This window comes from Cynocephalus volans, chromosome X (assembly GCF_027409185.1).
Source record: "Cynocephalus volans isolate mCynVol1 chromosome X, mCynVol1.pri, whole genome shotgun sequence".
Classification (NCBI taxonomy): domain Eukaryota; kingdom Metazoa; phylum Chordata; class Mammalia; order Dermoptera; family Cynocephalidae; genus Cynocephalus; species Cynocephalus volans.
The window spans coordinates 30,720,868-30,748,706 of NC_084478.1; the positions used below are offsets into that span (position 1 = coordinate 30,720,868).

Below are 27,839 nucleotides of genomic sequence, written 5' to 3' on the forward strand. Positions count from 1 at the left end.
AGTGAATAGGCTTGGTGCCTTTGTCAAAGATCAGATGGCAGTAAGTGTGTGGGTTGATTTCTGGATTCTCTATTCTATTCCATTGGTCAGTGTGTCTGTTTTTATGCCAGTACCATACTGTTTTGGTTATTATAGCTTTGTAGTATAGCTTAAAGTCAGGTAGTGTTATACCTCCACCTTTATTTTTTTTGCTCAGCATTGCTTTGGCTATGCATGGTCTTTTATTATTTCATATAAATGTCTGGATAGTTCTTTCCATTTCTGAGAAAAATGTCTTTGGAATTTTGATGGGGATTGCATTGAATTTGTATGTCACTTTGGGTAGTATGGACATTTTCACTATGTTGATTCTTCCAATCCAAGAGCATGGGATATCTTTCCATCTTCTTGTATCCTCTCTAATTTCTCTCAGCAGTGGTTTGTAGTTCTCATTATAGAGATTTTTCACCTCCTTGGTTAACTCAATTCCTAAGTATTTTATTTTTTTGGTAGCTATTGTAAATGGGCAGGCTTTCGTGATTGCTCGTTCTGCATGTTCACTATTGGAGAAAAGAAATGCTACTGATTTTTGTGTGTTGATTTTGTATCCTGCTACTGTGCTGAAATCATTTATCAACTCCAACAGTTTTTTTGTAGAGGTTTTAGGCTGTTCGATATATAGGATCATGTCATCTGCAAACAGGGACAGTTTGACTTCATCTTTTCCAATCTGGATGCCCTTTATTTCCTTCTCTTCTCTGATTGCTCTGGCTAGTACTTCCAACACTATGATGAATAGGAGTGGTGAGAGTGGGCATCCTTGTCTAGTTCCTGTTCTTAAAGGAAAAGCTTTCAGCTTTTCCCCATTCAGGATGACATTGGCAGTGGGTTTGGCATATATGGCTTTAATTATGTTGAGATACTTTCTCTCTATACGTAACTTATAGAGGGTCTTTGTCATAAATGAGTGCTGAACTTTATCAAATGCTTTTTCAGCATCTATAGAGATTATCATATGGTCCTTGTGTTTGACTTTATTAATATGGTGTTGAACCAACCTTGCATCGCTGGGATGAATCCCAATTGATCGTGATGAATAATTTTACGTATGTGTTGCCGTATTCTGTTTCCTAGTATTTTAGTGAGGATTTTTGCATCTATATTCATCAAGGATATCGGCCTATAGTTTTCTTTTTTGGTTATATCTTTACCTGGTTTTGGTATCAGGATGATGTTTGCTTCATAGAATGAGTTTGGGAGATTTGCGTCTGTTTCAATCTTTTGGAATAGTTTGTAAAGAATCGGTGTCAATTCCTCTTTGAATGTTTGGTAAAATTGTGCTGTGAATCCATCTGGTCCTGGGCTTTTCTTTGTTGGGAGCCTTCTGATAACAGCTTCAATCTCCTTTATTGTTATTGGTCTGTTCAAATTTTCTACGTCTTCACGGTTCAGTTTTGGGAGCTTGTGTGTGTCCAGAAATTTATCCATTTCCTCCAGATTTTCAAATTTGTTGGCATATAGTTGTTTATAGTAGTCTCGAATGATTCCTTGTGTTTCAGATGAATCAGTTGTAATATCGCCTTTTTCATTTCTAATTTTTGTTATTTGAGTCTTCTCTCTTCTTTTTTTTGTTAGCCATGCTAATGGTTTGTCAATTTTATTTATCTTTTCAAAAAACCAACTTTTTGATTCGTTGATCTTTTGAATTGTTTTTTGGTTTTCAATTTCATTCAGTTCTGCTCTGATCTTAATGATTTCTTTCCGTCTGCTAACTTTAGGTTTGGATTGTTCTTGTTTTTCTAGTTCTTTAAGGTGAAGTGTTAGGTTGTTCACTTGCCATCTTTCCATTATTCTGAAGTGAGCATTTAATGCAATAAATTTCCCCCTCAATACTGCTTTTGCAGTATCCCACAGGTTTTGGTATGATGTATCATTGTTTTCATTAGTTTCAATAAATTTTTTGATTTCCTGCTTGATTTCATCTTGGACCCATATGTCATTAAGTAGAATGCTGTTTAATTTCCATGTGTTTGTATAGTTTCCAGAGTTTCGTTTGTTATTAATTTCTAGTTTTAATCCATTGTGTTCTGAGAAGATACATGGGATAATTCCAATTTTTTTGAATTTATTGAGACTTGATTTGTGACCTAATATGTGTTCTATCCTGGAGAATGATCCATGTGCTGATGAGAAGAATGAATATTCTGAGGTTGTTGGGTGGAATGTTCTGTAGATATCTGCCAATTCCAATTGGTCTAGAGTCTTGTTTAGATCTTGTGTTTCTCTACTGATTCTTTGCCTAGATGATCTGTCTAATATTGACAGGGGGGTGTTCAGGTCCCCTGCTATTATGGTATTAGTGTCTATTTCCTTCTTTAGGTCTAATAGAGTTTGTTTTATAAATCTGGCTGCTCCAACATTGGGTGCGTACATATTTATGATTGTTATGTCTTCTTGATGGATCAGTCCTTTTATCATTAAGCAGTGTCCCTCATTGTCTCTTTTTATGGTTTTTAGTTTAAAGTCTATTTTGTCAGATATAAGAATAGCTACTCCAGCTCGTTTTTTTTTTTTCTGTTTGCATGGTAATCTTTTTCCATCCTTTCACTCTTTGTCTGTGTGAATCTTTATGGGTGAGGTGGGTCTCTTGTAGGCAGCATATAGTTGGGTCCTCCTTTTTGATCCAGTCAGCCAGTCTGTGTCTTTTGATTGGGGAATTTAAGCCTTTTACATTAAGAGTTGTTATTGAAAGGTGTTGATTTATTCCTAGCATTTTATTGGTTGTTTGGTTGTCTTAGGTGTCTTTTGTCCCTTGCTTTCTGATTTACTGTTTGGTTTCTGTGTTTGTTGGTTCCTTCGGTTGTAGATAGCGTTTTTGTTTGCTTGTTTTCTCTTCATGAATGCCATTTTTATTATACTAGTGGGTATTGATTTTTCTTGGGTTTTTATGGCAGTGGTAGTTATTTTTCAGGAACCAAACCCAGTACTCCCTTGAGGATTTCTTGTAAGGGTAGTCGTGTGGTAGTGAACTCCCGTAGTTTTTGTTTGTCTGAGAAATATACTATTTGCCCTTCATTTCGGAAGGATAGCCTTGCAGGGTAGAGTATTCTTGGCTGGCAATCTTTGTCTTTTAGTATTTTGAAAATATCATCCCATTCCTTTCTAGCTTTTAGGGTTTGTGATGAAAAGTCTGATGTTAGCCTGATTGGGATCCCTTATAGGTGATTTGATGCTTCTCTCTTGCAGCTTTTAAGATTCTCTCTTTGTCTCTGAGTTTTGCCAATTTGACTATGACATGTCTTAGAGAAGGCCTTTTTAGGTTGACTACGTTTGGAGATCATTGAGCTTCCTGGATCTGAAGATCTGTGATTTTTCCTATACCTGGGAAATTTTCTGCCACTATTTTGTTGAATATGTTTTCAATGGAATCTCCATTTTCCTCCCCTTCTGGAATCCCCATGACTCGGATATTTGAGCGCTTAAGGTTGTCTGATATCTCTCTCAGATTTTCTTCAATGTCCTTGATTTTTTTTTCTTTCTTTTTGTCTGCTTGTGTTATTTCAAACAGCCCATCTTCAAGTTCAGAGGTTCTCTCTTCAACTTCCACAAGCCTGCTGGTTAAACTCTCTGTTGTGTTTTTTATTTTGCTGAATAACTTCTTCAGTTCAGCATGTTCTGCTACATTTTTTTTCAGGACATTGATTTCCTTGTACATTTCCTCTTTCAGATCCTGTATACTTTTCCTCATTTCATCATGATGTCTAGCTGAGTTTTCTTGTATCTCATTCAGTTTCCTTAGAATTATCACTAGAAATTCCTTGTCAGTCATTTCAAGGGCTTCTTGTTCTATAGGATCTAGATTTTGAGATTTGCTAACTTTTCGTGGTGTACTTTCTTGATTTTTTGTATTTCTGGTATCTTTTTTTTGATGTTTATTCATTGTGGCAGGGGGGTTCACAGTCCACCGGTTTGAGACTAATGACTAACTAGGATGTTGCTGTGGTTGCCAATTTCGTATGGCTACCTCCATGACTGCTCAGTTGGCCTCTAGTGCCTTGTTTGTGTGGTTGCCTCGGGTCTTGGGCTTCTCCAGAGAGCCACCTTTCTGGTCAGCTTGGACTCTGCTGGGCTGGTGGATCACGTACCACAGGGTGTGTGATCTCTGTTGAGCTTTCACTTCCTGTGCAGGACTTCTCCCTGTTCCGTGTGCTCTGGCCCAGGCTGTTGGATCGTGCAGTGGCGACCCCACAGGGTGTGTGGTTTCTGTCGAGTCTCCGCCTCCCTGGCCGCACGTCTCCCCACTCTGTGCGTACTGTGCTGGGCTGGGGCGTGTCTTCTGCAACCCTAGTCTATCAGCTGGGCCTTCAAGACCCTGCTCGGCACCACCTCGCCCAGGAAGTCTACCAGGTTTCTGGTAGGCACAGATGACCGGTCAATCTGGGTGCCTTTGTAGCACTGTGTAGATGTTTCTCGGGACTTGTTCACCTTTGTATCCCCCCAGCATAGACCGAATCTAGCGCCCACCTGCAGCCAGCTCTCCAGCAGGTTCAAGCGGACCTGGGAACTCTCCTACCACACTATTCCCAACCAGAAATTGTTTAGGCTTTTTTCCGAACTGGTGGCCGCAGAGATGGTATCTGCCTCCCAGTAACAGGAAGTTTACCGGGGGCCGGAGTCCAGGGTGTGGTGGAGTGACAGTCGACCCACCCGTACTTCCTTGCCCTCCTGACACTGGCCGGGGACGCCCCCCGCCACCGGCCCTGCCAGAGAACCACAGAGGGAGTGGGAGGGGAGGCCGGCCCGCAGGCTCCGGAAAGCCCCGCGCCGGGCCAAGCAAGTGGGAAGGCTCAATGATGGCCAAGCTGGGCGGAGCTGCCAGCACCTGGAAAAATGGAGGCAGCCCTGGGGCGGTGAGTGAACCGGTGATGCAGGCGGAAGCCGGGTGGGCGTCAGCCCCCCAAACAGGGCTTGGCCAGGGGTCACTCACAGGGCTGTGCCAGGTCGGGCACTCACTCTCTGCCTCTGGTTTGTCGCCTTCCCCATTCTCGGCCGCTGCCACCTCGGGCTCATGTCTAGATTTTTAACATAAGAATCACTCCTTTTCTTACTTTACTCTCAACCCCCTTCCCTCCCCTCCCCCCCTGCCTCCACACACAAACCAACCACATTCTGTACCCTTGTTGAAAAGAATTTAGTATTTCACTCACTCTTGTAGATCAGTATCCCTTTTTTCCCCTCATTTAGTCTTGAGGGATGACATGATACTGGAGCTGATTTTGAATGATACTCTTTTTTTCTCTTAAATAAAAAAAGTAATCCTAAAATCCAAAATCAAGATGGCAGTACTTTGAGGACAGTATACAAATTTAGTATGAGAATAAGAATAGAGTGGACTAGGCCTATAGGACAAAAGTTCACAAAGATCTGTGCTGCTGTTAATTTGAAAAATATACATGTCTTCATTTATTTTAGATAAAATTTTCAAGAATTAGGAAGTTGTGCCATTGACTGCTTCCTAAACAAGCTGGACAGTAAAAGCACAATTTACATAGCTTCAAAATTTACCAACCACAGATTGAGTTAGCTGATCAACAACTTAGCAAAAGTACATAAGGGCAAAGTCCTTTGTCTATTTTGAGTAGGTTCTGATGGAGTAAACATACTAAATGTATCTTCACAACCCCAACTCCCAGGTGCACAGACCCCTTACCTGTTATTCCATCAGAATGTCCAATTTAGAGAATTAAAATCAAGTGAAATGGGTAAATTAAATAGCTTGGGTCATGGAAGCATAAACAGTGTCCTGAAGACATTTTTACCACCCAGTCACATAGGTGGATCAAGGTCCAGATAAGATTGGAACTGCTTTTCAGAGTACTTATCAGGTAGGAAAGATAATGTTCTAGTAGGGTTGGAAGGACCAAGGAAGAATCCATTGAAAGAAATAGGTAAGAAAACAATTTGGTCCCAATTTGCTTTTTAGTTTTGTCAGATCAAACATAGTCACAGATGAAGTGTTGTGTGACTCACTCGTTCACCAGATTGGCAGTTCTCATCACTGAGTTACTTCACACTGATTATCACCCAGACTGAATATGTTCTATCAAATTATATCCTTTTAATATAAACATATAAGGTGGTGGTAGGGGTTGAAAATTCTTAGAAGTCAAAAACCTGCATTGTTCATCTCTAAAGTATTTAGGCATTAAAAAAAAGTCTACTGTTTCTTGTAGTGGGTTCATGTCTCAGACTTCAACTGTATTACTTCTGTATCTATTTAAACTGGAACTGAAAACTTTAAAGGGATTATTTTTAAATAAGCAATTGTTAATCAAAAAATTGATTGCAAAAGCAACCCAATCTTCCAGTAGGCTGTCATCTACCCACATTGCTGAAAGAAAACCTTTCCATGAATGGTTTTTATTAAAGTTATTTCATTGGAGTTTAACATTCTTTTATTAATCATCTCAAAATAACATTATCTGCTGAAATATTTAAAATATGGATGAATTAGGATGAAGGGGTCAAATATTAAATGAAATAAAGTAGATAATTCTTAACTATAAATTTTTAAGACAGAAATGGGAAGGGTTGTAGAAATATATCATGAACTCTTTGAAGTCAGACTATCATCTTTGTATATTTACTCGTAACCTTTGATATTTGAAATAGAATATATACCTATAGGCACCCATTAAATCCTTACTGAACAATGTGTATATATAAAAATTAATTCCTCTTGTTTTCCATTTTAAAATCTAAATGGTGACATTTATGATGACAGTATAATGTGTCAAAATTTCATAGTACATATTTCTGAAATATCTTTAGACAGTTCGTTGAAAATAAACTGGTGGTAAATTGAATTAACATAATAAGTACTTCTGTGTCTATTAAATGTAAAAGACCTTTTCAACTTTTGCCAATATATAAGCTTCATTTAAAGAGTACTTAAGGTCTGCCGTTATTTCAGATAGAGATTTTTAACGCAGATAGAAAAAGCCAGCATGTGTGGTATACTCACAGATAACTAAGTCATAAATGTACTCTAAGTTCATAATATAGTAATAGGTACATTAAGATGAGATACTAGTTTCATAAGAAAATACTCCATCTCCTGTGAATTATACACACAGGACGGAACTGTAATCTGGCAATTTAGAGAAACATTGGAATTATTGGAAATAGTCTTTCCTTATCTGTTTTGCCTGTGGCTAGGTTCATCAAATATTTTATTTACCTGGAATTGCTAATTCCATAAGTGCTATGAGTGAGCACAAACTATATTACATTTTACTATTATTATCACTTTATTTTGAAAATTTGATACTTTATACTTTATCATGAAAATTTTACTCCTTGTTTATAAAATAAAAATAAAGATTTTTCAGTTCCTTCCCCCTATTGTATTAAACAAAAAATAAGCCAACAAATTTTTTAAAATCTGATTTCCTGTCTTTTTGAACTCAATCTTTTACAAGAAAATAAGCCTTCAAAATTTGGACTGATTATAGTCAAGCCACAATTAGTGGTCCAAACATTCTGAACCAAGATATGAACCTAATCTTTCTAATACTTACGCTGCTTAAAGTATTTATCAATGAGTATCAGTACATGCTGTTAGATATCTTTGTTTTTTAAAAAGAGAAACTTAAATCTGAACATATACACTTAGGAGGGGGGAGGAGCCTAGATAATTGTGTTAAACAAATAGCCTTTTCTTAAACAAGCCCAAAAGAATTCTCTCCCAGGAGCTCTTCATAGGTTTGGATATCTGCTATTGGTGACCTTTGTTATCTACAAGCAGCTTAAGACAAGTAGTCTGTGGCTTTGCCCTTAAATTTGTCCTCAAGTTCACTAATAATGGAACCGAATAAATGGAACCAATTTCTCTCTTAAAATTCAAAGAGAATCTTCGTAAGTACTTATCTGGCCTAAACAGTTCTTATTTCCATTTTCAAGTATTTTCTTCTCTTTATTCATTAAGGAAAATATTTTTTAACCTATTTTATATTCAGACTTAATCAGTCTCTTGCAAATGTTTGTGCCTCCACCCTTACCCACTGCATAATCTAATCCTCAGGCATTTGATTGAAGAACCGTTAGCTATTCCTAGCAGGTACACTGTTAGAAGCTAGATTACATTTCTAAAACTTATGTTTCCAGAATTTATATTTCTGCTTTATTGTTTGGATGGTACTTAATAGGGCAATTTTTAAATCCATAAAAAGGGAAAGAAACATCCTCCTCAAAATATCTATGTGAATTCAATCTGTGTCTCAAAGAAGTTGCAAGTGAAATGGATCCACACTGGAATAAATCATTCTATACATGATACAACATGGCAATACATCTGGGTTCATCATTCAGATCTCCAGGGAGATAGCAACTGGGAAACAAGATTTGTTTGTCTTTATCCAGCTAAGCTGGTGGCCTCACAATTGGAGGTTTCAGTGATGAGTAGAAGATTAATAAATATTTAAGTAATATGCCAAATGGAAATGCTACTGATTTTCTTTGGGGTAGCATAGATATATTGCTGTTGTTTCAAAATATAATTGGTCAAAAGCTTGGTAAATAGTGAAGTTTATTTTAATAACAGAAATCGGTAATTTTTAAAAAAATATAAAACAGTGAGTTTATTTGGGCCAAGGTTGAGGACTGCAGCCCAGAAGACACAAAGTAAAGTTGCCATAAATATGTGCTCTACCAAGCAGCAGTTACAAACAGAACTTTTTTTTTTTTTTTTTTTGGTGGCTGGCCAGTAAGGGCACCAAAACTCTTGACCTTGGTGTTGCAACAGCACACTCTAACCAAGTGAGCTAACTACAGACGGACTTTTAAAGGAAAAGAAGAAGTTTAGGAGTTCTAAAGTTGTTTGTCAAGAATTTACATTGGTTCACTAAAATAACAAAAGCTGCTGATTGGCTATACATGGCTCTTCGCATCATAAATTCCAGAACATTGCAACAAAGAAAGTGTCACATTGTGCAGCTTTGATAGTATCTGGATAATTTATACCTATTGGTGATGGCAAGCAAGTCTGGATACTATTGACAAAACACACCTTTAGCAATTTTCGTGGACATGGGCAAGGGGGATGTGACTGAAGCCCCATACTCATATTCCTCTGGGCCTCATGAGCTTAGCAGACTTCACATGGTTCAGATTGTTCTGGGCCACTTTTCTTTTTCACAAGAAAAAGGCAGGCATACCAAAAGGCAGAGTACACAGATCTTTAGAAATTAGGATTTCATTTTTATATTGGATCTTGGGTCCCCTTGACCAACTTAGCCAATGATTTTCTAGTTTCTGTCTGACACAGTCACACCTGAAACCTCCCTCACGTGCACAACTGCTGTCAGTTAGTTTTAAAACTATAGCCCTTTTTGCCAGTGACTCAGTCACTGCAAACCCATGGTGAAGCACCCCAAAAAGCCAAAGAGATCAGGGGGCTTAAATGCAAAAGAGAGCATAGCTCAGACCTGAGGGACTTACTGATGACTTTTGGGTCTCCATGAGGAAGACAGTGGTCCCCCATGAAGGGGTTAACAGCACCTTCCTTTGTTCCTCACAGGATCTCAGGGTCATCAGCAGTCTCTTTTAGGTCCCTTTGTGGTCATCAGATAAGTCAAAGAACAAAATTACAAGAAATTTAATTTAAAGGTCTCAATTGGCTTTAATGTAATTCTAGAATCAGGCAACATTTCATTCCATAAAATAGAATAGGTGTTCCCTGGAATAGGGAATATTTTATAGTTAGGATATCAACTAAAAGAAAACAAAATAATCAAGAGTCATATAATTTAAATTTTTGCTGCCTTTTTTTTTTAAAGGAACTTGTCCTTTTGGCAAACAGGAATAAAATTAGTCTGTCATTATAATAAACAATTTTAACTGTTTTGAATATTTTGATTATTTGAGTGAAAATAAATGAAGTTGTCAGCTACAAAGGAGAAGGGTAGAAATAGAGAATTGAACACATAGAGAGAGAGAGCCGAATGAAAATACAGAGAGAAAGGTAGGAAAGTGTTAAGAATCAGGTACTTGCAAAAAGTTAGACATAAATATGAGATTCATAGAAGTCAAAGATAGACTTTCATGGAGCAGTATTATGAAGTGGGTTTGTTTTTGTGTTTTAAAGGTTTTATATGAATTAGCCATATACCAACAGCCCTTTGTGCCCTTGCCTCAGACACACCCGGCTCACCAATGCATTCATACTTCAGATTCATAATGCACACAATTGATAATGGGGTTGAGTCTAGGAGTATCTTTGTAGATATTCTGTTTGCCTCATAAATAAATAGGAACTATTTAACAATACATAAAAGTATATCTTTAAAGAATTTATTCAAGAAGTTTACCAAAGCCTCTTTCATTTTGCCATAATCTCAATAGACCAAGATTCCTCAGCAAAAACATTGAAATTGTTTGAACTGTGTGATACAATGTTGTACTAGTGACGGGACTAAAAATAAAATGCTATGTGAAGTCCCCAACCTCAGGGCTTCTGACCTAGAAACTGCTTGTATATGCAGTACAAAAACTGGCATTGCACTAACCAGCCCTGCCAACTGCGTAGCCCATCTCATTGTGACTGGCCAAAAGCAGGAGGTCTCAAAACTCAGTGAGTGAGAGAATCACCTGGGTTGCTTGTTTAAAATGCAGATTCATGAGTTCCATACCCATAAATTTCAAATCAGTATATGAAGGATAAAGCCCAGAAATCTGTGTTTAATAAGCACACCCCAACCCCACTCCTGAGATTCTATTGCCAGTGGTACTGACCACTACTAGTTGAAGAGATACCCTGACCTAGGGAGTTATCTTCTGTCATGCTAATATACACACGCTGGTAACTAGCTGTAGCCATTTTGAAATAGTGATTCTCCCCCACCATCCTGCACTCTGGCAAGGCGCCAGAGTGAGGAGGTGTTTCAAGTCTCAGAGTAGAATTCAGCAGTCTTGTAGAAGCAATGTTATAGATGTAACTAAGCATGACTTGCTTGCCAGGACTCTAATTCAGTTTAGTATGGATTAAATAGGCATTAGGGAATTAAATCACTCATGTAACATTATTTCTGTGGGGAAATAAGGGATGTGTTCAAAACCACAACCTATAAAATGTTTGAATTGCATAGATAAATTAAGAACAGATTAATCTTAGAAATGACCTTGTGCCCAAGGTTAGATTGCCTCTAATTTTGCTGTTTGAAAATTCCACGACCTTATGAAACAAAGTGGTGGAAGCTAGTGCTAGCATTCCAGTATTATAATATTCTAAAAAATGAGGTATTGTGTTTTGTTTCATTTGGCTTACATATGAAGATTACTTAGTTCCCCGCCCCTTTTCTGCAAAAAGAGTATGATGTGATGAACAAAAATTAGTTCTGCTGATTTCTGAACTATACTGCATCTCATTTTCTAGATATCAGTGTTATGGGCAACATGTGCCCCTTCCCATTTTCTAAGGGAGGTAGTAATAACGTGCTTTTTCTGTTCCCTCTCCCGGTGTGTTTCTTCTTCTCATTATAACTCAAAAGCCACTCTAGGATATTGCAGATTAAAAATCTGCCCTAGGCTAGAAATAAAAATTTCAAATATTTATATTGCTAATTTGTGCCTGCTGACAATATTTGGATTCTTCAAGATCCAAAATAAAATGAACTAAATGAGACTGCAGTTTATTTTATCCAAATTGTTCTTAGATTCTCAGGTCATTCAGAAACTTCAGTCTCTTCAGTTTAATTCCTTGGCATATAGCTTATGCTCAGGTGTAAAGTCACCCTTTCATCATATTTACTCTTTTATAGCTTTTCATTTCTCTTCACTTTGTATCATTCAGCATGCAACCCCCTCAACAGAGTGGTACTAACTGGACTATTCTACTGTCTCACTTATTAGGATGTGGTAGCATATATATCATGGTAGTTAGATAGCCTTCTGATCTGGTTAGAAGACTAGAAAACCTTTTCTCATACTTCTTGATTGAGTGAATTTGAGGAAAGATCTTGGATAAGAATACATTTTAATTTTCTTGAAAAACTGGTTATTTTACATATTTGGAGAAAACTTCCAACATAAACTTTTCTGATTAAAATGACAGACATGCATATACGAGTATAAATGTGGGGAAAGATTTATCTGCACTGTGTGTTATTGTTTATATTTAGAAGATTGGCATTTCCAAACAACCAAGCTTAAAGCAAAAAGTGTCCCATTTATGGCCAAGTAGACTTGCATGCCAACAGAAAGACATTATGGTATTAAAACCATATGCAATTCTAGCCATATTTTTCTATTTTCTCTTCATGGGTATTGCATGATGGTATTTCTAATACAAATACTAATATGCTTTGAAAATAATGGCACTCGCAGGTCTTTCATCATATTGTATCACTGCTTTATCATATTAGGCTAATACACTGCGAGAGTTGGTAGAACCTCTCCATGCCAAATCGGATCCACTTCTGTTGGCACTCAACCCATTGGACTCACAGATTGATAAGCTAATGTTTAGAGAATTTAGATCGGAGAGAGTCGGCACGGCGCAGACTCAACATCAACCTCTTGCAAGCAACTAAAATGGCCTCGTCCTTGCTGTTTATAACAGAAAACAGACTCGTAAAAAGCTTAGATCATCAAGTGTTTTGGATTGGGGGCCTCCCTAAAGGGATATTAAGAGGGGCAGGCCGCTCTTAAGAAGAATGCGAGCTTTCTACATTGGGACTAGCATAAGATCAAAGCCAATCAAGATGGAGCACATTAACAGAAAACTGCTGTTTTTGTGGGAGAACAAAAGGGGGAAGGGTCTTGACTGGGGAGGGGCTCTGTGTGGTGACACCTCAGTGGTGTTCTCCTGACACCAGGAAAAGAAAGGTATCAACTCCAATAACTAGAAAATCCTGGCTGTTTAATGAACTCTTCAGTGGCCTCTTTAAGGCAAAGCAGAGAAAGCAAATTCTGTATTAAGTGTATTTTGCATTTTTAAAACTTGACGTGCTGTGTTGTAATAAATTAAGTGTAATCTATTAAGGCAAGGTATACACAACCTGCTCTGAAACTTAATATGTTTATTCTATTATAAAGTGTATTCAGGTGCAACACAGAGACTTCTTTTGGTGACGCTAATGAAGAAAATTCCTCATGCCAGGCTTTATTAGATTCCTCAGCTAAAATCCTAACTTTCTTCTTATTTCTTGGCACTTGTGTACAAGAAGTGTTGCCTCTTAGGACAGGCATGAGCTATTCTTTTCTGTAAAATATTCCAAATCTGTAGGCTGTGGTTTTCACTTTTGAAAAAGTATTTTGTCTAGATATCTTCCAAACTAGCTTCTGATATTATTTAATAATATGTAACTGGGCCCCCTATGGCTCAATATTGCTTATTTTTCTTCTGTAGTGGATGTGAAATTTCCTTTAGCTGGATAAGATACACTGTAATAATTTCAATGCTAATTAATGGATATTTCTTACTGTGCAATGAAGAGATAATTTAACATTGTATTTTGAAATGTTTTCTTCTTCCTGTTGCTGCAGTGTGTGGTATTGCATATTGTGAATACTTGTAAAAATATAAATTACTTAAAAATAAAAAATATGACCAATTGGATTCAGATCTTTTTAGATAGCTAAATAATTTGCTGAGTATGCTTGATAGTAAATATCTTTCTAAAAAGAAGTAATCTATGCTTCTTTCTCACAAATGGAATTCATGTTGTGAATAAAATCACATTGATCTGCCTTACAATTGCCTCTGTGCTCTAACCATTTTAATGTGTTTTTTAAGTATATATATAAAAAAGATGGTTCTGATATGTAGAAATCCATCAAAAAGCATTTTATTGGCATTTGATATTAACGGGATTGTCTTGGGTTGTTCTCCCTATTTAAGTCATAGTAAGATTTTATGATCCAAAGAATTTCAGATTTTCTCATTAAGGAATATGGTGACTTTAATTTTCAAATATAATAATCTCTCAGCTTTGGTTTTAAACTGTCCCCTTTATGAATTCCTGCCTAAGAAGCAAGTTTCTTTACCTCCATGTCTCTACTGGTTAAATTTTCCAAATTCTGGGGTAAATCTAGACTGTCATTTATGTTTGTGATTCTCTTTCAAAGAATCTTCCTTCTTTGGGTCAATAAATCAATGCTAAGGAAGCCAAAATTTTGCCATCTGAACTACTCATCGTAAACACTACTGTAATACCCTGAAAATTCAACCACTGTCATACATTTGTATCATTAGACCACATGATTTGGCAGAAATTACATGCTCAGAGAAAGAAGTGTAGAATAAACTTTAGCGCTATCTCTTTTGTCACGTGTTTATGGAATTAAGCTTTAGTGTTGTAAAGAAGGAATTGACAGACACAAGTGCAGGCCGTACTGGATTTTGGCAAAGCACAGTGTCATTCTTACAGAGATGGGCTTTACATGGTCTTCCTCAAACATGTTCTTAGCAATGTTGGTGGAGCCACTCAAACTGCCCTTTAAAAGGAGAGGTTTTTTCTCACTAAAGTTAAATTTGTTCATCAGAGTAATGCTTGGGTATTGTCATTTTGCCTAAAAGAGAATAAATAAATTGATTCTAGTTATGAAACAGGTAGTTTTTTAGAGAGAGAGGACTAAAAACCAGCTTTTAAAATCATGCTTTTTTCTTATATAACAAACTGCCCTCCCACTCCCCCAAGTTTTCCAGTGCTAGGCAGAACTAGTTGACTTAGCTGCTCGTAAAAGCATGAATTAAGAGAGCTAATATTTAACTATAAAACAATTCAAATTACAGGGAGTGTAAATCCCTGAATATTTAATCATCTTTATCAGAAAACCTACAAAGACATTAAATCCATTAAAAGTTTGTCACCTTACATATAAATAAGTTCTTCATTACAGTATGTTAGTAAATTAGTATTCATAGAAAATATTCCTGTGGTCTCAATGCAAACGTTAATTGCCCTTTGTGACAAGAATAGTTCTCCACATACTTGATATCATTCGCCTGGAAGCCTTAGAGCACTCTGCAGTTATACAAGAACAAATGCCTTTCAAATTTGACTGGTGACTAATACTACTATGTCCAGCCTTCTCTCTCATTTGTGATCTAACCTTTCCCAACCTCTGTGGTCATTACACAGCTGTGTTGTGGAAGAAACAACTGTTTCCATGAAGACATCATTGTCCAATTATAAGTGAGGATAATTCCCTTCCAAAACATGTACTAGAACTCACTACCCACTGTTGGTTTAATTCTTCATGAGCCTAATTGGCATACTCATTTGTTCTGTTTTCATTTTTTGCTCTCCTTTAACATTGTCATCACAAAGGCAGAGAAATGCAGAGGACACCAGAGTGAAATTTTAGGTCCCCAAATTTTTATTCTTAACTTTCACCAAAGAAATATGAACAATATTATACAGTAGGCTGTCCTAATAATTACACAACCTGACAGGGAACCCTCTTTGGAGTACTTTGTGTATAAAACCGTCACTCCATTTGAACATGTTGTATGCAAGAAACACTGTGCCTGGTAGAAGAATGGAAAATGCAAGCATGAGTGAGACAAATTCCACTCATGGGAAAGTCACGGTCTAGGTCTCTGAAGGAGGGTATACAGGGGTCCACTGAGGTACAGGAAGAAGAAACTTGGAATTTCTCCTCAGGTTTTACATCTCATCCTTTTGGATTTCTTTTCTGTGTATGTTTTATAACATCTATCTATTAATATAGTATAATACATGTATATAAGTTATCAATAATAGAAGTGTTTTAACTGGTAAGGGTGCACAATCAAAAAAAGTTTGGAAACCACTGAGCCTGAATGTAAGGAGATAAATCAACCAAAGGCTTTTTGGTATTTCAGAAATGTGTTATCATCTGCTAATAAGCAATTTGCAAGAGGTTCCAACAAACTAACATTTTTCATTAGCTAATCTGTTCTGTGAGCTTTTTTTAAATCACTCACTACTTGGAGGTCATATTCAAACCTAAAAGAACCAAACAATGAACTATTGTGATGCTCACTACGTTCCTAGATACACAATATTTTTCATAGTGGAGCAGAATATGAATAAGACGAGAAGATCTTCTTTCACCTCTGCCAAGTATGAGACAGCCAGAAATGACCCCCCCCTTGTCATGGAATACAAGTTAATTCATCAAAAACTTCATTGTGATCCTCGAATCTATTAGTCAATGGAATTTTACATAGGAAAGGGAACTTTATATGTTCTCTTTGATTTAATAAAATTGGAATAAAGAAGTATGTGATCTGACACAGGACTAATTTACATGTTGTAAATGTGAATATAATTTGGGGGAAGGTTATTCTTATATAGGCCCAGATTTCCTGAATAAATTAGATACAGATTAAAATTTATTATAGCAACGATAAACTTCCTCATTAGGAATCGCAGAAGGTTCCTATATATGTCCTGTGATTTGAATGTGGTCTTCTACACTTTGCCAACTTTCAGAAAACATTCATTTCAAATTGCAAAAGAGCTGGTTTTCAGCCAGTGTTCTAATGGCTGAACTGGCGAGTTGAAAGAAAGTCAATCAGGAAGCAGACCTCACCAAGTGCTTGCCTCCTCTTCCAAAGCAAGCCTCTTCTAAAAGAAGAAAAGCAAGTGCTAAAAAAAGAGAGAAGCCCGAAGAGAAATGAGAAGGAGACGAAGAAGAGGGCAGAAGGAGAAAAAAATAAAGGTGCTTTCATGTTTTCAACTGCAACAGTAGCCCCAAATGACTTAATTGGTATTCATCTGAGAAAAATCAAGAAAACCAATTGAAAATTATAAAAGAAAATAAAGGTCTGTTTTTGTCTTGAATGTTGAGTTCTGTGTTGTTTTGAATGTTGAGCACAGTGAATCAGATTTATAATGTGACTCTGCCCCTCACCCCCCTCCTTTGAAAATAAAAGGACTCTTTGTCTAGTCTTAAAATGTTAAATAATTGGTGGCATTTTGTGGTAGCCTGGCATCTCAGTCTCTTATCCTTACTCATCCCAGTACTGTGTCTTGTGCAGTGTTGCATATGTGTATGATGTACAGGGGATGCGGGCTGGGGGCTTACTTATCGCTGCTAGGAGCCATACTATCCTGTTACTAGGAGATGTTTCTGTGTTCCGTCTCTGTGATTCCTTGTTGAAATGTTCTGCCCGGAGATAAATCCATACTCAGTTCTTCTTATAGCTGTCAAACCAGATTCTTTGTAGAATTATGTTGTCTTTTGATTGAATGCATTTCTCCCCAGTAATGGCAAGAAAGGGGAAAGAAACTTTCTGTTTTTATTTTTTTAATAGCTATGTATGTCACTTTTTATATTAAATCTTCACTTACCTTTCTTAAAGTAAAACTACATTGAGATTTTATAAAAATTAATCATCTGCCCCAGTATTTCACAAACTTTAAGAGGTGGAGGAAAAAGAAAACTGGGTCAAAATGTTTTTTAAAACAAAATACTCCCTACAATGTTAAGTAATATGAAAGAAGCTTCTTTTAAAATAAAAATTTACTATATAAAAATACTTCTGCCTCCCTTAAATCCTAAAACTATAATCTGAATCCCTTTTTCCCTTCACTTTCTTTCTCAGGCTGAAAAAGTAATAACATATTAGGCCATCTGATAACTTAACTACTATAATTCAAATCTGTTAGGCCTCTCATTTCCACCCCACCCTCTAACTCTATGAACTTACACCTGGCTTTAGATGCAGTCTTGCCTTGAGGCAAAAAGAATGATTACTAAATAACTCCTCAGGGACCTTTCCTGGCCTATGATTTTATGAAATTGAATTATGCTGTTTAAACGTGTCCTTGTTTTTACAACTTCCTTTAGTTACTCTAAATGACCATATGATTTTGTGCCTTCCTCATTCCAAACCGGTCTCCATTAAAATTCCCTGTCTTGTTTCCATTCTTGATCTTAACCCCCAAAGCAGTTCCATTCCCCATCCCTCAAAGTCCCTTAGGTGTTGAAAACATTCAAGAATGAGCCATCAGAGAGTTTTAAAGCTGTTATTTAAAAGGATTTTTCTATTTTTAGATTGTAACTTAGATATATGGTTAGGAAGTAAAAATTCATTATAGAGGTCTTAGTGATAGCATGTACTGATTGATAACAAGGGATCTTCTAATGGAAGGACTCAATGAAGATACCTACTATTAATTGTGGCTCACCTCAGTAGCAGAGTCAAAAGTTGAATATGAAATTTAAATAAAGCTACTTTGTAATCCTAAGGTGACCCCTTCACGTTAAGTTACTGTATGTTTTGGGGGGGGTTGGCAGTTTTAGGTACATTCATTTAAAAATTTTTTTGAACACTTCATTTTAAGGGAGTCTCACATTCATTAGCACCTACTGTTAAATACACAGTTCAAATGGTTACTGAAAAAATTGGCAGTATGTAATTCTTGTTAAAATCATAGATTCTGAAGCCAGACTGCCAGTTAAAATTCTAGCTCCACCACTTACTAAGTGCGACCTTGGGCAAAGTACATCCCTGCTATAAAACGAAAATCAAAGAGATCTACTCTTAGTATTGTTGTGAGGATTAAATGAGATCGTGAGTGTTAAGCATTTACCCTACTGCCTAGCACATATAAATGTTAATTAGTATTATTACCAATTAGAGAATTTTTTTAAACTATGTCAGAAAGCCTAAAATATTCACATGGACTATGATGGAATGAACAACATTCCGTATTTACTCCTTGGGCCAATATAATTAGTATTTCTCAAATGTGACTCTGGCTGTCTATTAAAAGTTTTATTTGTTCAACTAGATCTAAATTCCTTACCTGAACCGGTCTCCAGTTTTTTTTCTCAAAAATATTTGAGTATTTTCTTCCCAAGACTTAACAAATGCTAAGTAGCTTCTCTTAGTTCATGCAGGATTTTTTCCTTATATTTGCATATAGACATATTCCCATATTTCATCTTACAAAAGCATTGTTGTTGGCAATCATTTATGATCAGTTATATTTATGATGTGCCAGGCACATGAAACCTAGTAATCCTCTATGGCGCAATTGGAAGATTTTTACAATCAAATATACTCCAATGAATGCCAATCTATCTCATGAAATCTGGAAAAGTATAAAAATCAGTTCATTCCGTATTTCTAAACCAGGAGAGTTCCATTAATTAGCACTTCTATGCTTATCAGTATGATAAGGGATATTCATTAATGTTATAAAATATTAAATTATTTGCAGGATTGTTTCTGTGTTTTGTACCTTTTGTACTCTAATTCTTTGAACTTAATGGACTCAAGACATGTATGGTGATTTGCTATCAAGAGACTATTTGTTTAATCAAAGAATTCTGTTATTTGATTATTCTAAAATAATTAGCTTCCTATATCTAATCTTACCCAATATAACTAGCAGGTGTGGATGTTTTGTTAGTTTTTGGAGGGTTTTTCTGTTGTGTTTTTTAAAAATATAATAGTATTTTCCCAGTCATTCATTATCCTGTTTTTTAGATACTTTTAATTTTTTTAGTAGATTTTTGGAGTGTCAAGTAACTTGTTATTTACACTGGATTCATTTCTTTCTCTCTCCTTTTTTTTTTTTTTTTTTTTGACAATGCAGGTGAAAGTAGGGGAGAAAAATTAGGAGACTCATTGCAAGATTTATACAGGGCATTGGAGCAAGCCAGTCTGTCACCTCTAGGAGAACATCGCATTTCAACCAAGATGGAATACAAGCTATCATTTATAAAAAGATGTAATGATCCTGTAATGAATGAAAAACTACACAGGCTGAGAATTCTCAAAAGCACTTTAAAGGTAAGATATGAAATGGAATGAGAAATTCCTTTGAAGAGATTCATTTTTGAACTCAAAGTGGATTAGCAGGTTAAGAAATATATAAATGGGGGTATGGGGGAGGAAGAGCTAAACAGGAAGAACCTGGAGCTGAGCTGTTTCTATGTCATAATAAGTGTTTGGTAAAGAGGAGATCATTTTAACTTTTCATTAACATCTCAAATCACTGACTAAATGTTGTGACTTAGTTCTAGGAAAAAACAGGATGTGATTTAATTTTTTTTCCAAAACTGCAGGGCCGGTGTTATTCCCCAGTTTTTTGATTTCCTAAGATAAATATACCATGTAGTGTAATCATTAGTTATTGAAAGAACACAGCATGCCTGCAGAATGCAATAGTGGGTGCTAAAAGGTTTTTAGATACTTCTCGACTATTTCCTGCATGAACACAGCTCATTTAGAGTGAAGCCGCAGTGATTCATGTTCCATGTAGAAATTTTATAATTGTTCTGTTTACACCATCGGTTCCCAGCTCACATGTTACTTTCCTATTACACGTTTCTGTAAGTGCTTACATTGTCTCCAATGTTATTATGCCACCCCCATATTGGGGAGTAGGTGGTGAGGACAGAGGAGCAGAGAAGCAGGAAGCTGAGGAAGAAGGAAGACAAGTGAGCCCCCCTTACCATGTGCGTGGGGGAAGGCGCCACACAAACTGCTTGAGCAGGCCCTATACTCTTAAAAAATCAAAAACAGAAATCTATCAGAAAGAGTATGTGATGCTGTAATTTAAGGAAACAGAAAGTCAAAGGACTCCTTTGGGAACTATTTCATATCGATAGCATGCTGCTGAGGTTTTGCAATTTTGAAATATAGGTGAGTACTCAAGAGATAAACAAAATAGAAAATCAATGATTTGGAAAAATTTCAGGTAGTAAGCAGCCAAGTTTTCAGCATCAATTAGCTTTTAATTGATATTCTTGCAAATACTACCAGAAATCCATGGGAAAATTTAATGGACTTTTGGTAAGTAAGACCAGAATTTTAGAGAGGGCTATAATATTCATAAGAATAATTCCAGTAACCAATCCTACTTCAAAGATATCCTTACCTCCCCCATTCTGTTCCAAACTGCCTAGTTCAGAAGGCAGGTGGGCATTTTGAAGCAGGTTGGGCTCTCAGTATCTTAAAGACCTGCTCCTCTCCTCATCTCTTGCAGCCCCTTGCCCCTGTTTTTTATGCTCTGTAGATTCCCCCAAAGCATGTCTTCCCATGACAAAGAATCTGAGCTATTGCCAGTGTTCAGTAAGTACTGATGAATCACCAGGTACGTAACTCTGTGCTTGACTCTCTGGGGCAAAGAAAGATAACAAAAAGTCACTGTAAAGAAATGTTCTCATTGGTAAAAATGAACAACAAAACCCCATACCTTTTGTAGTGGAAAATTAATAGGGAATGAAATCTTCCATTAGGAAAGGACAACTGACCAACCAACCCTGGGTGTGTCTAGTTCCTGTAATTTTAATAGGCCTCACCAATCTTGGATCCCATCACAGGCAACTCAGCATTCTCGGTCCCAGCCCTGTTCCATATCCTGCCTGGCCTCACAGAGCAGAACAACTTCTTAGGCACCTTTCTGTCTTCTTTCCCTCCCAACTCTGGCTGGCACAGAGGACTGGCTTCTCACATTTCCTAGACTTCCCTAACCCCTCCTTGGCTCCATAAGAGACAGGACTGAACTTCTCAGACTGTCTTAACCCTTCCTGCTCCATCCCGCCTTCCACCTGGTTGGTAGATTTTCTCTTTCCACAGGTGATAATTGTACCTTGGTGAGTTACACCAAAATGAAGCTTAGTCTTCAGCTGAAACCCACCCTCCAACATGGAATGGAAGGGAGAGCCATTCTCCATTACAAGCCCCCAGTGCTGCAGGAAGGGAGCTATAACATTCACACAGCAAGAATTATGTATTTGTGCTAACAGGAGGGACATGCTCACTCTCCTTCAACATGAGGAGCTTACCGTAAAGCAGGAGAGAGTGGACAGATGCAAAAGTAACTCAAGAGATAGAATGTGATCAGTCCACTCAATGGCAGTGATGGAGTGGTATAGGGACAGAAATGAGGGAGAAACCCTTTTTTCTGAGTGTTTAAGGATGGCTTCAGAAAAGTGAGAGGCTTTTGAACTGGATCTTAAAGAATGAGGAAGGTTTCCACAGGCAGAGATGGGCAACAGCACAGGCCAAGAGAAAAAATAAATCACACTGAGTAGGCAAAATGAGGCATACTTCGGGTGTAGAAAAAAAGTACACTAGGATTCGAGTCCAAATGGCTGAGCTGTTTTTTATGGGCTTCTTAATTTTTTGCATATTAACTTTATATTTTAAACTTGAATAAAAGTTTGTCCCCATCATAACTGTTGAATCCTTTTGCTTTTCAGGCCAGAGAAGGGGAAGTAGCCATAATTGATAAAGTCCTAGACAATCCAGACTTGACGTCTAAAGAATTCCAGCAATGGAAGCAGATGTACCTCGACCTTTTCTTGGATATCTGTCAAAATACCACCTCAAATGACCCATTAAGTATTTCTTCTGAAGTAGATGTAATTACTTCCTCTCTAACACACACTCATTCATACATTGAAACACATGTGTAAGTTTATTCTGCCTTCAGGCTATCTAGTACCTGCTGGTACTCTGAACAGGTATATAAGGTAGTTTTTATATCAATATGTGGGACAATTGACAAGCTATACTTAAATGTTACCAAACTATATGAAACAAATCATATATGGTCATAATACCACTGTCTTTAATGAGCATTTGTATATTTTATATGCGATCAGTGTTCAGCTTATGTTTACCATGTGCAAAATCAACTGTCTTTAATGACTTAAAATTAACTTTTGCAAACAATTCTGAATACAGGTTGTCTTCAAGTAGTAAAACCACAAAAAGGCAGTTTTCTATCTAAGGTCATCTTTTCTCCCTTTAAGTTAATTTTATATAAACAAGACTTCAGAAGTAAATCACATTTTTTCAGGTGCAGACATCCTTGTGGGTGGGAAAGAATTTAAACCTTTTTTATATTTATTAAAATGTTCTAAGAATTTCTTAAACATTGCACAAAGTTTAATGCTGTAGTTTTATTTTTGTGAAATGTAGATGCGCATACAAGAGTTAAGCAAAATAGAAGAGCATCGACATAAGAAAAGTTCAGGTATCTAATATTCGTCTTAATAGTTCTATTAACTTGTGAAAGCCGGTTAATGGAAATACTATTCCAAATCTATGAGAACACTTAATGGTGTATCAGGGCAAAGCTTTGTAAGATGTTTTTGTAACTAAGACCAAAATTGAAGATAGAGCTGCTTTATTTTCTTGGTTTAAATCTTCCTTTATTTTTGTAGTGATGAAATGCTGATTGTGTACAAAAGAATTTGAGAATGGATTTTTTAAAACACACTTAACTCACCCAGAAAGGCAGCTAACAGCTATATATATATAATTTCAGCCCAAACTAATGTTTTTAAACTCCAACTCTTAAAAGACAAGGTATAAACTGAAATGAATCCACTTTCCAGTGAGTTTCCAGTTTTTCCCCTAGTACGTTAATTAAACTTATGTAATTATAATTCAGGCAGGGAAGTAAAATATGTTTAGTTACAGGCTGATGTGTGTTATAATATAGAAAACAATGTTGAAACATAAAAATGTACTTCTCTCTTAAGGAGCAAGAGGGTGATGGTCACTCAGAGAGATGTCACATTGAATTATGTGAGAGAAACAATTTAGAGGTTTTTTTCCTAGCTTCATGATTTGTTCTACAGAGTGGATGAAGTCTATGAAAAAGTCCTCTTCTATATTTCCATTTCTAAGCGTCTTGTTTTTGAAAGTGATCACAGCATGAAAATGACTGTGCTGCTTTTTAGTGTCTGGCTGCATAATGTACAAGTCACAATTTGCTGTTTGTTTGGTTTTTTGTTTTTTTTCAGAAGGAGGAAGGGACCCTCCTTTACTATTCTATATCCTAAACTCTACTTCTAATCAGCTTTATACTGTTGCCTGTACAGCTCAGTGAATGTACTTTCATCTTTAAGAGTTCAGATATATGCCAGTGAATATTTTTGCTGTAGAGGAGAAAGTGAAAACTCCACAGCGGGGATCTTTTTCTTTGCTTTTGAACCACCATTGAATCACTAACGTTTTGCAGACTTTGCACAACTGTACAGGAGAGTGGCCTTTCTACAGCACATTTTCAGTAATCCTATATTTAGTCAAAATGGATGAGAAATCATGTATTAATGTTTGTATGGAATTTTGGGTCCAGTGTAATATTTTTATCATTTAAAAAAAAAAACCCTATTTGTAAAAACATTTATTTACTGCATGGATATTGACGCACATTAAATTTGTGGGATTTTGTATACGTAAACAAAACAAAACAAAAAAACAACCTCTTGTCCTAAAATGAAGTGTGCTTGTTACAGGTGTTTAGACTTATTGATGTTTACTAGACCAAATGTGTATATTCACTTAAAAATATCTGTACCTGATGGATGTGTCATGTATACAGTGGCCAGGTTGTGGCCTGTAAACAGCAAGCAGTTGATGGGAAGACTAGTTCTGTTGCTACTAAGCAGCTTTTACTTTTGTAAAGTCAGCTCTGTTGTTTTAAATGGTAAAAATTAAACTAATGACTTTTACAAGACTCGTGGCTAGCCTAGCATGAAAGAGACCTTTTAACACTATATATCTGTACATTTTATTGCATTAGTTTAAAATCTAGGAGAGAGGCAGCACTGTAAACTGAAGTCAAATAAATTCAGCTATTAATGAATCCTTATAAAGCACCTACTTTATTCATGCAAAGTCCTTACCACATTTTTTTTGTGATCTAATCACACAGCTACCACCTCCCACCCAATTATAAGTTCTAACTTTGCCACCTCCTTGCTTGCCAGGCCAGAAGTAGCACCTGTTTGGTGTATACAAGTACCTTCTTTGAGATCTGAAAAATCAAGCTGGTTTCCCATTTACCTGCATGAACTTTAAAACTTCACTTACTCCTCTTTCTTTCCTTTCTCTGTGATTCTTTTTGGAGAAGTGGTGGTAACCACCAAAAATAACTTAATTATTTTTTATAAATAGAACCTACAGCATATCTACAGAATTAGCATTTTAAAAGGATGAAAGAAATGGGGTTTTGTTTTGGTTAAATGTTCCACTTAACTGGAGGAGCTTGATTATCATTATCATGGCTAAGTGTTACTGAAATATGACTTAAAGTCAATGAACTGCCTAAAGCCAGGGCAAAAGCGGACTAGGGGTGGGGACAGGCAACAGAGAAATTTAACCAAGAATACTTTCTCTCACACACAAAAAAATGTTAAAGATCTTTTTCCTCTCAGTTCCGTATTTATATCAAACCATCAGAGCAGAACGATAACCGTGGCTCTGGATCATAAAATCATAGTTCTCCTTACAATGATTTCATGCTATTTAACCAAGGCACTTTCCGTTCACTATTTATTCAGATAATGCTATCTTCTCGGATTATTTATTACAGCCTTTATAGCCAACAATTTTCTGAGTTTTGTATATAATTTCCTGTGGTTCATTTCTTTGGCTTTTTTTTTTTTTTTTTTTTGGCACAAAAGTAATCACTGCTTTAGCACATAGGGAAACACTTTAACTATAACAGGGAAAATAAGGTCATATTTTATTTTCAAAGGCCCATCTCTAGCCCAGCGCGAGCCTTTCCAAAAATCACCAGCTCACTGAAGCTGACTCATATATCCTTCTGTTTAACCCCTCCTGTCTCCCGTTCTCAGCTCAAGGGGAAATGTTCCTCTTTGGCCAAGGCCTTATTTGCCTCTTAACCTTCAGTAGCCACCCTGCTCACAGAGTTCTATTCTTAGGTAAAGCCCCCTCCGTCGCCTGGAGCAGTCTGAACTAACCTATTCAACCCAGCACTAAATCTAGCGCCTCTCCAGGCTCTTCCTCCCTCTCCTCGTCCCCACCCTCGGCCAGCTGCAGCACTGCGCACTGCAGGCCACTCCAGGCCCAAGGCAGCGCGCAGCCGATGTCCTCCCAGCGGTCCAGGTCGAGGTCGTAGCCCACCACGTTGCGGGTAGGTACCTGGCGTGAGTCCCGCCACTTGAGGCCGCCCAGCAGCAGCGCTGTCTCCTCCACCACGGCCAGCCCATAGCAGAAGCGGTCGTAGGGTAGCGGCCGCAACCTAGTCCACTGGTCCGCGTCAGGATCGTAGCGCTCAATCTCAGAGAAGGGCTCGTATCGCCCCAAAAAAGCGAACACCGCGCCGCGCAGCACCGCCATGTGGTGCCCGAAACGGGCCGTACTCATGGGCGCCTTCTTGCTCCAGGCCTGCTCCCCAGGGCCCAGGGCATACAAGTCACGGAGGCTGCTCGCGCCGCCCTCGCCTCTTCCCGCCTTGCCCCCGGAGATGTACACGACACCGCGGTCCCCGACGGCCCCAGCGTGGCCGTGCAGCACGCGTGGCAGGGCCCCGGCCGCCGTCCAGCGGTCTCGGCGCAGGTCGTACATCTCCACCGAGGCTAGAGCCTCGCCGCCCGAGCCCAGGCCCCCGACGGCCAGGAGCCTCTCGCCCACAGCACCGCACCAGAAGTGGGCCCGCGCTTCCCGCATGGCAGGCACCGCCGTCCAAGTGTGGAAGCGCGGGTCGTAACGGTGCACTTGGGCCGTGGCTGCCCGCGGGCCGTCGGCCAGGGGAGAGGAGGCGCTGCCCAAAGGGCTCTCCCCTCCCAGGACAAACAGGAAGTTGCCTGCGGTGCAGACGCTGTGTCCCAGTAGCGGTGCTGGCAGCCGCGTGAGGCTGCGCCAGCTGTGGTTGTACACGTCGAAGGCCACCACGTCCTGGGTGAGCTCCCACTCCTCCTCCTCCTCCTCCTCCTCTTCCTCCTCCTCGGGCTCTGCCGCGGCGCCCTGGCCCCTGGCTGCTGCCCGCGGGGCCACGACCTCTTCAGCCACCAACTCAGGCCCCCTGCGCCCCCCAACCAACAATATGCGGGTCTGAGGGCTCCGGACGCTGGTGTGCTCGCCCTGCAAGAGCGGCTGGCGGGAGGGCGCTGTGTGGTAGTTGAGAGCCTGGATGATGAGGCTCTTGACCCGGACGGGCAGCTTGAGGCCAGAGCCCGAGTACACGCGCCGCAGCACGTCGGCGGGCACCAGGCCGAAGCGGACGCGCTCGAGCAGTGCTGCGCAGTGTGCCAGGCGCTCAGCCTCGGGCTCCTGCCGCAGCCAGGCAAGGGCCAGGCCCAGCAGCCGGGCCTCAGGCACCCGCGCCACGTCAGGGGCACCTAGCACCGCTCTTAGCGACGCAGGGTTGAGCTCAAGCAGCCCCGCGGGGCCCGCGCCCCGCGCCAGCAGCTCACGCAGGTGGCTCACGATGCAGCGCTCGGCCGCGCCGAGTGTGTGCGCTAGGCCAAAGCGCGCCGCCACGTTGGCGGCGAAGCAGCAGTTCTCCGGGGCCAGCTGGCGCTCCAGGTAGCGGCCGCACAGCCCCAGGGCCTCGGTGACCTGCAGGTAGCTGGCAGCCTCCAGCGTTTCCTCTACGGTGTCCATAGACAGAGGCAGCCAGGCGGTGTAGATGAAGTCCAGCAAGCGCTGCAGGCCAGCCGCCGAGGGCACGTGCAGGTGGATCACGCGCGCCTGGGATTCCCGAGTGTGGCTCTTGAACAGGGCTCTAAAGTAGTCGCTGGAGCACGCCAGGAGCGACCTGTGCGCCGGGAACTCGCTGCCCTCGGCCTCTAGTGTCACGTCGCACAGGAAGCCCTCGGCGCGCAGGGCCTGGTAGCCGGTGAGCAGCGCGCCGCCATGAGCTTTGCAGTAAGACAGGAAGTAACTCATGATGCCCAAGGCGGGAAGCGGCCGGGCCGAGAATGGGGCCAGCCGGGCGCGGCCCGTGGCATCCCGGGGCACTGCACTCCGGGGACCCCCGCGCGAGCCGCAGAGCCTCTAGCAGGGGCCCATTTTTGCCAACTCAGCTTAAAGCCCCGGGCTCCTTCATCCAGATCCACAGATAGCTTTGTGCCCTTCTCCGGGCAAATCC

The 27,839-nt window shown here is 39.1% G+C and overlaps 2 protein-coding genes across 3 annotated transcripts in view; one reads left to right on the plus strand and one right to left on the minus strand.

The window, feature by feature from the left end:
* CNKSR2 (connector enhancer of kinase suppressor of Ras 2) overlaps nucleotides 1-24,557 on the plus strand; it is a 314,535-nt gene extending 289,978 nt beyond the window's left edge. For both annotated transcript variants that reach the window (XM_063084016.1, XM_063084017.1), the window contains 2 exons: nucleotides 19,575-19,771; nucleotides 22,189-24,557. In XM_063084016.1, coding sequence (XP_062940086.1) covers nucleotides 19,575-19,771; nucleotides 22,189-22,404 — 413 coding nt within the window. In that variant the 3' untranslated portion in view covers nucleotides 22,405-24,557. The remainder of the gene's footprint in view (nucleotides 1-19,574; nucleotides 19,772-22,188) is intronic.
* On the minus strand, nucleotides 22,540-27,638 carry KLHL34 (kelch like family member 34). The gene has a single exon (XM_063084014.1). The coding sequence runs from the start codon at nucleotides 27,635-27,637 to the stop codon at nucleotides 25,712-25,714; it is 1,926 nt and encodes a 641-aa protein (XP_062940084.1). The 5' UTR covers nucleotide 27,638; the 3' UTR covers nucleotides 22,540-25,711.
* Between the last annotated feature and the right edge of the window lie 201 nt (nucleotides 27,639-27,839).

Bases quoted from the DNA above. Each gene is read 5' to 3' on its own strand.
- KLHL34 (XM_063084014.1), bottom strand. From the start codon at position 27,637: ATGAGTTACTTCCTGTCTTACTGCAAAGCTCATGGCGGCGCGCTGCTC.